Source organism: Macaca nemestrina, chromosome 1 (assembly GCF_043159975.1).
Source record: "Macaca nemestrina isolate mMacNem1 chromosome 1, mMacNem.hap1, whole genome shotgun sequence".
NCBI classification, from domain to species: domain Eukaryota; kingdom Metazoa; phylum Chordata; class Mammalia; order Primates; family Cercopithecidae; genus Macaca; species Macaca nemestrina.
In genome coordinates this window covers 25,885,775-25,899,117 of record NC_092125.1, presented here as the reverse complement: position 1 = coordinate 25,899,117, position 13,343 = coordinate 25,885,775, and the positions used below count along the sequence as shown (strand labels likewise).

At 34.8% G+C, this 13,343-nt stretch overlaps 1 protein-coding gene across 13 annotated transcripts in view; it reads right to left on the bottom strand.

Annotated features, from left to right (window-relative positions):
* LOC105492996 (DDB1 and CUL4 associated factor 6) overlaps positions 1 to 13,343 on the bottom strand; it is a 142,210-nt gene that overhangs the window by 42,144 nt on the left and 86,723 nt on the right. For 9 of the 13 annotated variants that reach the window (XM_024796360.2, XM_011760413.2, XM_011760404.2 and 6 more), the window contains one exon: positions 8,984 to 9,043. The exons of the other annotated variants lie outside the window; for them this stretch is intronic. In XM_024796360.2, coding sequence (XP_024652128.1) covers positions 8,984 to 9,043 — 60 coding nt within the window. The remainder of the gene's footprint in view (positions 1 to 8,983; positions 9,044 to 13,343) is intronic. 13 annotated transcript variants of the gene reach the window in all.

The window sequence follows — 13,343 nt, the reverse complement described above, 5'->3', positions numbered from 1 at the left end:
ACTGCTAACAGAGAAGATCTATCTACCCTACAGATAATTGTGAGGCAATGCATTTCATTCTAAAAAATGAGTGCTTACACTAGTGCAAATCTGGATTTATAAAATAGAAGTGATATTATGTAAGCCAAAACTAAACAAAGTGCAACTTTAGTACAGATACTTATTAGGAAGTCCAATCTCTCTAATCTTTTTAACATTCAATCAAATTTTCTTCTGGCAATCACAACTCAACTCTATGTCAATTATAATAATTTTAACCCAAGAACTTTTTTCATGACATAACGTAGAAGTGTGAATTGAACTTAAACATGTGACTTGCATACATTTAGATTGAAAATTGTGCTTGGTTCCACATTCCTACCAGTATTCAGAATTTATGGGTAGAAATGTGGTAGCCATTTAACCTTTGCTTCCTTTTCTCCTACTTCAGAACCAGTAGTTTTATAGACCTCTATTCATAAACGTCTCCTATTCCTATTTCACTTTCAGTCTAGGGGGAGAACAGTATAGAATGAAAATAAGTAAATATGCCCACGCCATGTGGCACGTGAGCCCTGCCAAAATCCTTTTCCAGTATTTCCTTTCATGACTGTTTCCTTGGGTATACTCTCCTTTACCGGAAAAAAAAAAAAAAAAAAATCAAATCTGCCTATCATAAATAACACTCTCATTTTGTAGATAAATTAACAAGTTAAAATGTGACTTCCAGATGAAAACAAATGAGGTAGACAGCTTAGGAGAACACTCCCTTTAACCACGTCCCCTTCCAGTTACTGTCCTCCTAGCTTATTGTTTTGAATTGCTTTTCTTCTCATTTCCATTTTTTCATCTCCTGCTCTAAAATCTGACCTCTGTCTCTGTCACTCTAGTGAAAGTGTTCTACGAATGGGGCTCAATCTCCACATTGACTAACTTAGGGGATAATTTTTTTGGAGCCAATTTACTTGACCTTTCAGCAGGACTCCAGCAGACAACACTCTCGTATTTGAAAATTTCTTTTGATCACAAGACACCACGCTGTTCTATGCCGCCATCCACCTCTCTAGTTGCTCCTTCTCTATCTCCTTTACCAGCTCTTTGCTGGCAAAATCTTTTAATTTTATCATTTTTCTGATTTTTCTTGAGATGTGTTAGCTCTCTTACTCTGTCCTCATCTTTCTACTTTCATCCTAGTTAATTCCATCTACTTCATGGCTTCTTAACATTTGTATGCAAAAAATCTCCCAAATTTCTTTCTTGAGCTCGGATATCTTTTCTGAGCTCCATATATCTACATAATCAACTACCCAACCGATTTTCACCTTGAGTATCTCATACAGATAACTCAAACTCAATATATTCAAAACTGAGTTCATGATCACCTACCCCTACAAGTCCCTGCCCATGCTTTATCTCTTTTCCAGGGTTACCTGTTTAAGAAAATAACCATCCACTTAGTTGTGCTCAATCAAAATATGAGCTACTCTTGCAATGGTTGAAAAAGTCACCTGTTAATCTCCATCAGTACCTCCCACAAAGCACCACAAATAAATGTATAACCTAAGTAAAAACAGTGTATTTGTTTTACAAAAGATTTAAGACACAAGTCCTGCCCTCTCCAGACTGCTATTTATTACTAAACTATCTTCATAAGAAAATTCTGAAGTTGTTACTGCAACTTACACTCTAGATTCCTCCTCAATCCTGTCTCATTCAATCTACCACCAAGTCCTGTTTATTCTACATCCTAAATATTTCTTGAATCTCTTCACATCTCTCCTACCTTACTTTTATCACCAGATCAAAATCTCTGTTACCAGGAGAACTTCCTAAGTGATTTAGTCTCTAATCAATTCTCCATACTCCATTCAGAGTATCAGGCCATAGTCATACTCCCTAATTTAAACACTTCATTAGCTTCCCTCTGTTCTTAAAATAAAATTGCCAAACCTAAAATGTCCAAAAAGTCACTTTGTCCTGCATAGTGGGATTCTCCTAATCATCCTGTATGTGGCATCTGAGGCTCTGCACATGCTATTCACACTTCCCTCTACTCATGCTCCTTCACCTAACTTATTCAGGCTCACCTTCCAGATCTCAGCTTAATGTCTCTTCCTCAGGAATGCCTTATTTGACCCTCAACCGGAGGGAATAAAGGCCCACTCTCCTATGTTCCACATTGTACTCTGCTATTTCCCCTTCCTTTCATAACACTCATCACACTTCTATTTAATTTTTCATCCATCTTTACTGTTAGATCAGGCAAAGCAAGTGGTTATGATCACTGATGCCAGAGCCAGACCGCCTGGGTTTGAGATACATTTCTAATGCTTACTAGCTGTGTGCAACCTTAGACATGTTTCTTAACCACGCTTTGCCTCAGTTCCCTCATCTGAAAAATGGGGGTAATAACAGTAATGGTTGTGGTAAGGATTAAGTAAATTAACATATAAAAAATTTGCTCCAAGCAATGTTTGGTACAAAGAAAATGTAGTATTAACTGTCTATGTTGTTGTTGCTGTTGTTGTTATTAATCAACTCAATGCTCCCAGTACAGAAGACAGTAGTGTTATTCATTCATGCACCCTAGTACCTATCCCAGTACTTGCCACAAGGTAGGTAGGCATTTACATATCAGTTGAATTAATGAAGGATAGACATACAAACATGGCTCCACCACTTATTTCACTCATCTTTACGTATTTCTCGGAGTCTTAGTTTCTTCATTAGTAAAATTAAGATAATTCACCTCATTATTAGCACAAATTAGATGATGCATGTTAAATTCTTAACACAGTGCTAGTCACAAAAAACTCAATAAATGTCAGTTATTTTTATGATAGACAATTCTAAGTTAAAAAACAAACTGGAGATACAGGTTTGATCAGCAGAAGGGTAGAACAAATAAGCATATGCAACAAAAATTAAATAGGGTTTAACTTCCAAAAGATCAAATATATCATTAACTGGAACAATCAAGACCTAGTAGTTGGGGATAGGAAGAAATCAGTTACTTCATTCCAGATAACTAAGTGATAACTAGTTCTAAGGAATACAAAGAATTTAGAATGAAATTTTATTTCACTAACTTACTATTTCACAAGAATTTAAAATATACTATTTACAGATGTATTCCAGTGTGGTGAATATTGAACTTATATTCTTATTAATAGAGCAAGCTTCAATCACTAGATATTTAATAAAAATTAGAATTGTCAATATAAGTTTAAAACAATATTAGATAATAGTACTAAAATGAAATTTCAATTTGGTGACAGTATATAATCTTAAGGTAATACATATTTAATGCATGGCAGATCCAACTTTTCCATTTCTCAATCTATCTTAGTAGAATTAGTAAAATCTGTTTCCCTGGTTTTTGATTATCCACTAGTCTCCTATAGATGAATGTTTTACAAACATCAAAGATAGTCAGTTTATATAAAATGATACATAGTGGAAAATTAACATTTATAGTTTTCATACCTACAAATTAGTGTTTATATTTCTTTAAATCTAGAACAGAAAATTAGTGCCTTCAGATGCACAATTGCCTACAGACATAAGTTTCAAATTTGATGGCACTGTCAACTTCCACTTAATGGAATCACTGTAAGGAAGAGAAAGCAACTTGTTTCAATCATGGCCAAAACCTAAAACTCAGACAAAACAACTTTCTTGTATCCTCTCAAAAGTTAACTGTTCTCAAAAGAACAATTATAGATTCTTTTTGCTGTTGTTATTTTTTAAAATAAAATAAGGGGGAAATTGCTGGCCTACATACTTTTAAGAGGAAAATTTTGTAAGTTTTAATAATATAAACAAGGTAAGAGAAATATGTCAGAAAAGAATTTTTCCTCTTATAATAGAGATAAAAAGGAAAACTAAAACTACCCATTAAAATATATTGTTCAAACTAAACAAGATGCATGATGGACATTATTGTGCTTATTCAAACAGAATTTCACTTTAGGCATAATTAGCACAGAAAGGCCATCAATGCGTTTACACACAACTCCAAATTTGAAGAACACTGGAAATTATTATAACAGGATACAATTAATAACAATGTGCATGTTACACATTTATTTCCCTACAATTTCATTTCTTAAAAAAAAGTAAAACTATTAAGACAACCATGGAGCTGCATTAATGAATAAAGATTTAGGCTAAATAAACTTCTGTCAAACTGTGACTTTGTTAAAAATTCAGGATAAATAAGCAAAGACACTAGTTGCACTCAACGAGCAAAGTACTGTGTATACAATTATTCAAAGAAAAAATTTTCTTCAGTAAGCAAGTCCATTAAAATTTTTAAAAATTTTATCAGTAACATTTTTGTCCTTGGTAATCCTTCCAAATAAATCTATGAAAGTGCTATGGAAAATTAAATTAAACAACATACAAAATCACTTGGGCACCTGGAAGATGGTGAAGAAATATTTTGCGACATAAATATAAAACTGAACTATCAATTTTTAAAAAGCATTCATGTTTCATTAAAAGTATGAAAAAAAATTTTAAATATGCTTAAATAATCATTAGAGATAAATTCAAAAAGGAAACTTATTAAATGTACTACTTTTTCCATTCTCTATGGTAAAACTGAGAACAAGAATCTTGGTAAAGGTTAAAATTTTGAAAAAATTTTCAAAAAAATTTGAAAATAATTTTGAAAATTTGTAAAGTGTATCTGGGGAAATCCACTCTCCCTTACAACTTGAACAAACAATCTATTTACTCTATAAACATGCTCAGTTTTGAACCTACCACCACCTATACCTGACATTATACTTGCTCTATCTTTCAATTCTTAATTGAGCTTATGAAAAGAGACATACCAAAGTCTCTACCTTTTGCCCCCAAAATGTTCTCCTCAAACCACTACTATCTGGCTTCTGCTTCCACTACATCATATCTCAGACTAAAATGTCAAAGCAATCACGTGGCCAAATTTAAAAAATGATTTATCAGACCTTTTGGGAGTTGGTATCATTGCTTCACAAGGCATTACTAACCTGTCCCTCCTTGCACTTCTTTTCTCCTGGCTTTGCATATGGCATTCTTTCTGCCCTACATACTTCTCTGATCATTCCTGTTTGGTCTCATTAGCTAGATCTTTTTCTCTACTTGCCCCTGTAGTACAGACTCCACTCTTCTCACAATATCCTCTTTTTCTAGACAATCTCATCCACTCCCATGGTTTCAACTGCTATCTATAAACTGATGATTCCTTATCTTTATCTCTACCTCAGACTACTTTGGTGACTTCCAGCATCATATAGCCATCTATGAGATTTCTCCATGTGGATAGCCAAAGACACTTCAAACTTAACATTTAAAAAAATCTCACATACTTTCTTCTCCCCTCAAATCAGCTGTTCCTCCTAAAATCTCTATCTTGGCTGACGGTTCATTATCACCCTATCAAGACACCTGGATATCATACTCTCATTCATTCCTAACTTATCAGTCTCAAAGTCCCATGAATTCAACCTTTCAACTATTTTTAAAATCTGTTCATTCCCACTTCTCACCACTATTGCCTTAGGTTGGATGCCTCATAATCTCTTAGGTGGACTATAACAATGGCCTCTTACATGTTCTTGGAATTTTCAATCTTACTCCTTCCAATCAATCATTTGTAATGTTGCCAAAATGATCTTTCCAATATGTAAATCTGATCACATTTCTCCCAAGCTGAAGTAATCCCTGCAGCTATTAAATAATTAATTGCTTAAAGAACTAATTTACTCACTCATTTAACAAATATTATTTACTACCTAACATATGATTTTAGTCATAGAGGAAATTATAGTAAATGAAAGTATTTAGAGAATATGCAGAAAGGTAGATACTAAACAATCCCCTAAATAAATGTATGATTACAAATTTGACAAATGCAATGAAGAAAAATAACAAGTCACAAAGGAAGAAAAAGAGGAGACCTACTAGAGACTGTGAACTTATATTATTTTTGAGACAGTAATATTTCAGTGAATTTAAAAAATGAGAAGTTGCTCAACAAAAAAGTAGTTTTGGTAGAGTGAACAGCATGTACAAGGGATCTGAAAGGGAAAGGAGGTTAGAGTGTTAAAAGAAATGAAAGTAAGTCTATTTGGCAAGAGCTTAGTGAATGATGGGATAGTGGCCTGAGACGAAATTAGAGATATAGAAATCAAGTCATGTAGGTTTTGTAAGCCAAGGTATGGGTTTCGGTTCTTTTGAAAGGCTATGGGAAGCAATTACAATGTTTTAGGCAGATGAATCACATGATTATATTTACATCTTAAAGTTTCATTGTGGCTGCTGGCAGAGAATAGACTATAGCCTGAGTGGATGTGAGAAGACTAGTAAAGGGATTATTCCATTAGTCTAGGAAAGACAAATGGTGGTGGCAGTCTCTGCTCACTTTTAGAAGTTATCTTTAGGTAATGGGAGCCTGAAATGTGAAGTTCTTAGTACTTTAAAAGTTATAATGCTGATGAACAAAAAGGTATGTAAAAACTCAGGATTTAATTAGATATATTTTCTACCATTAGAATATTTCTGCTCAGAGGTCTTAATACAAAGCTACATTTCTGATAGTCTACTACGGTGCAGCTTCTGCCAAAGCCACTCAATACTAACTTCTTACATAGCACCTCTACTTACATGACTAAAATGCATATCATACTTTACATAGCCAAAAAGATAAAGAACCACCTGATTTCTACTTCCAAGCTACTCAACACTAGTAAATAGCCTTACCATTTACCATACCCAGGCAATGATGTAAAAAATCTGGGAGTTAATCATAATTTTTCTCTTCCTCTCATATCCCACATCATATGTAAATTAAGTATCAACTTAAATTGAATATAATATTCAACACTATGAAAATTATTGTATGTGATCAACTAGAATATAAATCTGGCTATAAAATCTCTGATAGTGATATATTATTTATATCCATATATCCTTAGAAAAAAAATCCTTTAATTATATAGTAGTTATAAACGGTAGTCTAATATAAGTATGCTACAGTTGTGTTTTGCCTTAATTATTCTTCGTTGTTAATATCTCTGTAATAAACATATAAAATAAAACATGCTTAATTCCTTAGTTTGCAAATTAATTTACCAATTCATTTATTCTTTCTCAAGAACAGAAAACCTTATAGTAATACAGGTCATCTCAAGTCCATAAGGAGTAATTTAAGATCAGAAATTCGTCTCAGGTTCATAAGGAATAATTTTTCTTTTTTTTTTTTGATACAGAGTCTCACTCTGCTGCCCAAGCTGGAGTGCAGTGGCATAACCTTGGCTCACTGTAACCTCCACCTCTCAGGTTCAAGCGATTCTCCTGCCTCAGCCTCCTGAGTAGCTGGGAATACAGGCGTGGTCCACCACGTCCTGCTAATTTCTGTTTTTAGTAGAGACAGGGTTTCACCATGTTGGCCAGGTTAGTCTCGAACTCCTGACCTCAGGTGATCTGCCTGCCTCAGCCTCCAGAAGTGCTGGGAATACAGGTGTGAGTCACTGTGCCTGGCCCCATAAGGAATAATTTAAGATCATAAGTACAAAAGAAGTTTTCTAATTCACTTTAAAATGAGTTTCTGAATATTTCTCTAAGACTATAGTTTAAATTAGATCTATTTCACACCAAATAAGTTCTACAGCAATATTTAATGTCTGCATTACTATTGACATATGAGTCATCTAAAATGTAAACTTCAGTCAACCAAATCTTATGGCTTTAGTGCTAATTTTTAAAAAATGTTTTTGAAAGGAACATTTGTAAAATATATAAGTGCAATCATTTAGCTTTTTTTTTTTTTTTTTAAAGAGATGGGGGTCTCACTCTGTCACCCAGGCTGGAGTGCAGTGGTACAATCACAGCTCACTGGATCCTTGAACTCCTGTGCTCAAGCAATCCTCCTACCTCAGCCTCCCTATTAGCTGGGACTACAGGCATGCACCACCACACCCAGCTAATTAGTTTTTTTTTTTTTTTTTAAGAGACGGGGTCTCACTATATTGACCAGGCTGGTCTCAAACTTCCAGGCTCAAGCGATCCTCCCGCCCCAGCTTCCCAAGTAGCTGGGATTACAGGGGTATGCTACCACGTCCAGCAATCTGCCTTTTTAAATAGAGAAAGTGAATATTGTGTTAAGTTATTCTTAAAGACTTAACTACCATTACTTATCATACTTTGTCACAATATATTTAAAATACTTCATTAAATCTGAGGTGAGACAGTAAAACATTTGCGCTAACACTAAATAGCCTTTTTAGTTTTTAAATAGTCTTCCTATCTCCAACCTTTTCAGATGTCCCTTCATGTCAGAATGTCTTCCTGTACTAATCCTTCTCTGTGCTGTATTTGATCTGCTAGTAATAAAGCCTGATAAATAAGTAACCTGTTTATTTCATGAGGCTCTATTCAAGGTTTGGAGATTGATTTTATACCTTTCCCACATTGAAAAGTACAAGTGGAAATGGGAGCTTCTGATTGATAGCTTTTGAGCTTACCTCTGGGTTTGTAACCATGTTCTTTAGTTAAAGCTATCAGGAATCTGGCTACCAGATAAGTGAGACATAAAACCAAGAATCATTACTAAAGCAATCTAGTAATATAGAATATTACTGTGTTTAAATAACTTATCCTACATAAGCAACAAGGTAGTGTTAACCTCACACCCAAAGTTCTACACAATTTTATGACAGATACCTAGAATTTTAAAAATGGATATAGTTTATGTCCATTACAATTTTGTTATAGGGACAGAGTTCAAAGTTGGCATCAAGGGCCAAAGGTAGAAATTAACTTACGTAGAAAATAATTTGTGTAGGCCAAAAAGACCTTTTGTGTACAATACCACCTACTGTAATTTAGTCCACAAAATACTGACTGTAAGACCATAATCAAAATGAAATGCTATGAAAGGTGTGAGAAAGCTTAGTTTATGCATTGCAATAAAGCTATGGATGGATGGGCATAGCGCATCTCCTGTTGCACGCACCCTGTTGCTCATCAAGTGACATGGATCCGAGCTGTTTGTTAACCACAGAAGAAGGAGAATCTGAAACAAAAATGAGATTTCAACTTAAAAGTAAGCAGCAGAAAACTGCACAGCAATGTCATGATCATCTCTAAGCTTAAGAAACAAATGTATAAGGCTGGGGAATAGAAGTAAGTAATGTGGTGATTCCCAAGCAGTGAGTAAGCAGGGCCATGTGCTTAAGATGTTATTCCAAACAAGCATTTAGTACCTTTGAGAATGACTTGAGAAACTATTCTTCTATTTCCATGCATACATCTTTTATCAAATTCATACAGCAGAGGCACAAGGTGCAAGGTAGATAAATTAGAAATGGGGTATCTAGTTCACTACACACAAGACTCCTTGCCCTTCTCAAACTCCCTCTCCAGCTCCTTAAGATGGTTTTCATCCTGCCTTGGAGGATTCGAAGCATGAAATGAAATGCTCACTATACTTTGAGAGATGTTGTTTGTTTTACTGTGGGCTGAACAAGGAGCTAACATCAAGATTTATACAGAGAAAATGGTTTATAGGAAAAATATTCAATAAGGTAATTACCATTACAGAAACGTGCATGACTTTAAAAACTCTACAGTATATTGTGCATATTAAAACTATACTATGTAAAGGCTCAAGTTTCTTTAGAGTTACCTGGTGGGGAAAGGAAAAGGGAGACAAGGAGAAGGCTTAATGATCTGGGCTTTACACTTTCTACCTTGGCTTCAAATAGAACAGCTTTGTTCTTATCTTTTTAATACGCTGGGTTTCTATGTAAGAATTTATTTTATAAGTGGTTTCTACTATTTGAAAAACACTGGTATTAAGGCAGGCAGCATAATAAAATGGAAAGAGCACTCATCAGAAGTTAGTAAGTTTTAATTCTAAACTTGATTCTGACAATAATTAGCAACTTTTTTAGGCCCAAGCTTCTCCTCACTCTCTAATCAGCCTGGGGATCTAGAAACCTAAGCAAGACACTGGGGAACAGAAGGAGGTGGCCCATTCTGTGTTCCAACAGGGCTACAGTAAAAGAGAAACATAGGTAATAAGCACAACTCTCCCTAACCAGTAAGTATAATTTCCAGTTTCTAATATCCTGTGCTCTAGTTCTTAGCAAATGTTAACAAAACACTTTTGGCCAACACCAGTTTCTGCTCATAATGGCATTTTTCACCAAAAAAGTAGGTATTTTAAGATTGTCCTTAGCTGAATAGCTAAGAGTTTTCCAATATATCCTGGATTCACATTGATTTTATAGGATTTGATTGCTTGCATTTGTACATTTAAAAGTCTGAATCCTGCTAGTGGTACCATTTGAATCAACTTTAAATCTTCCATCTTCTAGTATCACCAGTTTGTTCACGTATTTTTCTCTTACTAGATTTGGACAAAACATGATCATTATTTGAATAATAGCTTTTACTTATCCTTACTTATCACCTCTTTTTCATCAGAACAGTTAAACAAATCTATAGTACACAAAAAAGAAAGTGGGAACGATAGCATTCCAATCAGTTCCCTAATCTAGTCATGCTTTACTTTAAGATGACTTCTCATTTATGTTTCACAGTTGGATTCAACACTACCATCTATGTTGTTTTTAAAGAACAGATAAATTGGTCTTTAGGAAAAAAAATTAAACTCTTTAAAAAAACAAGAAAAATGTGACTTACAGCGAAATAAATATTGGAAAACTCTCCTAAAAATCTGTGAAAAATATTTTTCATCCATTTGGATTTGTTATACATTTCATTGCGCCCTCATTTAACAATTAAGAGCTGTAAGAAAATTATAAACTCTCCAATAAATTTTATCTTCAAATATTTAATTTTTCTAAAAAATACCATGAAATGTACAGATCTTGTTGAGATAAAATGCATCTTATTTTTAATAAAATTTAAGAAAGAGCAAGTCACGGGAAAAAAAAAACTATTAATGAAGGATCTAGAATGCTGCCATCTCTACAAAACTGTATTTTCAAACTCTCGAAGTATTTAAAATATTAAAGCTATGTTAAGACAAAGTATTAAACTAAAAGGGTTTCCTTTTTGGTTTTAGTATGCCATAGATATTGTGTATTTCTGAGGCATTTGCTGTTCCTCCCATCTTGAAGATTAATTTTGTGAAGAAATCCTTCCTGTTCACTGCTTTCATTCTATTTGTAATCCTGGGAACACACAACTCCTTTGGGAAGGATTACTTTCCTATCACATGAACATTTTAAGTGACATGTTTTTTTAACCACTATTCATAAATACAATACCTATAACTCCTATCTTACATAAATACTTTCAAATATTAACATAATAACCACTAGAACAGCTAATATTTAAAACAGTAATTACTAGTTTAAGCTGACTGCTTCAGTTATTGGCATATTCTACTCTACCCCGCTGGGAAATACCTTCTAGAGAATACAATTACAAAATCAAAACCTGAATATATGGTCCAATGGTAGTTTATTGCAACATGTAATATGGTTGGTCAGCTTATTTGAAGTGTTTAGCATTGTAAATTTTTTTAAGGTAAAGATAAACTTTAAGCAAAAGCTCATTCAGTACTAAGCTCAGCATGTCTCATGTAGTTCCAAAAAATGTGTGGTTTGGTCTTGAGAAAATTCTTTAGCCCCCTGACACCAGAATTTTCTCAACTGTAGAAAAATGAGACCATTATAGTCTAACAGGTAAATCACAAAGATTCTTCAGCCACGCTTCCTGGGTTCAAATGTGGTTTTTCTACTCAGTAATATTGTAACCCTGGGCAAGTCATTTAACTTGTGTAAGTCTCAGTTTCTCCATCTGTAAAATGAGGACAATCACAATATCCACTACATAGTGTTCTTCTGAAGATGTAATATCATGTAAAATATTTAGATAGCACATAGGAATGGGTCATTTACTCATTACTTGACTATTTTTCAGACATATGATATTGAATGAAAAGTAATGGTAGGTACAAAGCTGTTCTGAAACATCTGGAGCATATTGTTATGTTTAAAGTTCCAAAAGACTCATCCCTGTTTTGCTTTGGACTCTGTCATTCAAGGTAGTTAAGGAGTGCTGGCAGAACTAGACTAACATCATATCTAATTTATTAACTATTTATAAACATCAAACACATAGATCCAATGCATCCGTCTGAGAGGTGCTTCCATGTGACTGTCATTATGGACACTGGGAAATCTGATGTTGTATAGAGCCTGCTTGCACAGGATCGGGTAAGTGCTGATTTTTTCCAATATGGCTCAGTTTTAAAAAGCCCTTTTTCAAAAACAATCACCAATGTTTTATACCCTTTTGGGGTATAAAAATTACTTTTTTCCAATTGGTAAAACCGTGCCATAAAGTGAAAAAACAGTTCCTACCTGACCCTCTCTAGGCTGGCTCCATGCTCCAGTGGGGCTCTGTGGTGGTTAGGTCAGTACCAGCAGACTCCACAGGGTGCTGTCACTCTGAGCAGGAGCCAGCAACCCATGACTTCAGGGGACCTGAAATGGAAAAAAAGAGTTGGGCTTAAAATCAGCCATATGCTGAATGCCTCTGCCACACCTGTTTGGGGCATTCATCTGATAAATGTACATATAGCTCATTCAAAACCCTGAATGCTATCAACCTTATGGGGCCTTTATATGAGGACATTTTTAAGTAGTAAACAACATACTACAATTAAGATAGTACATTATTGGCTGGGCGTGGTGGTTCACGCCTGTAATCCCAGCACTTTGGGAGGCTGAGGCGGGTGGATCACGAGGTCAGGAGATCAAGACCATCCTGGCTGACACGGTGAAACCCCATCTCTACTAAAAATACAAAACATTAGCCGGGCATAGTGGCAAGTGCCTGTAATCCCAGCTACTCGGGAGGCTGAGGCAGGGGAATTACTTGAACCAAGGAGGTGGAGGTTGCAGTGAGACGAGATAGCACCACTGCACTCCAGTCTGGATGACAGAGCGAGACTCCATCTCAAAAAAAAAAAAAAAAAGAAGATAGTATATTATTATGTGTACTGCTCTCCTTAGGTAGATAACTTTATATATACTGCATTGTGTAACCCATCCTTACATGGTCTCTGTAAATTACAGCAAGCTACACTAAATAAATCAATAATTGGGAAACTGAGGCATAAAGCAGCCAAACGACCTGCCCAAGGTCATCTAGTCATAGAGCCAGGGACAAGAGTTCAGCCAATCTAATTCCCTGGCACTGATGTGATAAAGGCAAATTCATTTCTTTTTGGTTAAAAAAAAAATTGTTAAGGATTTTACAAGTTACTGTATATTTCCTAAAAGTCTAGAAAACAAGTTATGGTGTATTTCCTAAATGAGTTGTGGTGTATTTCC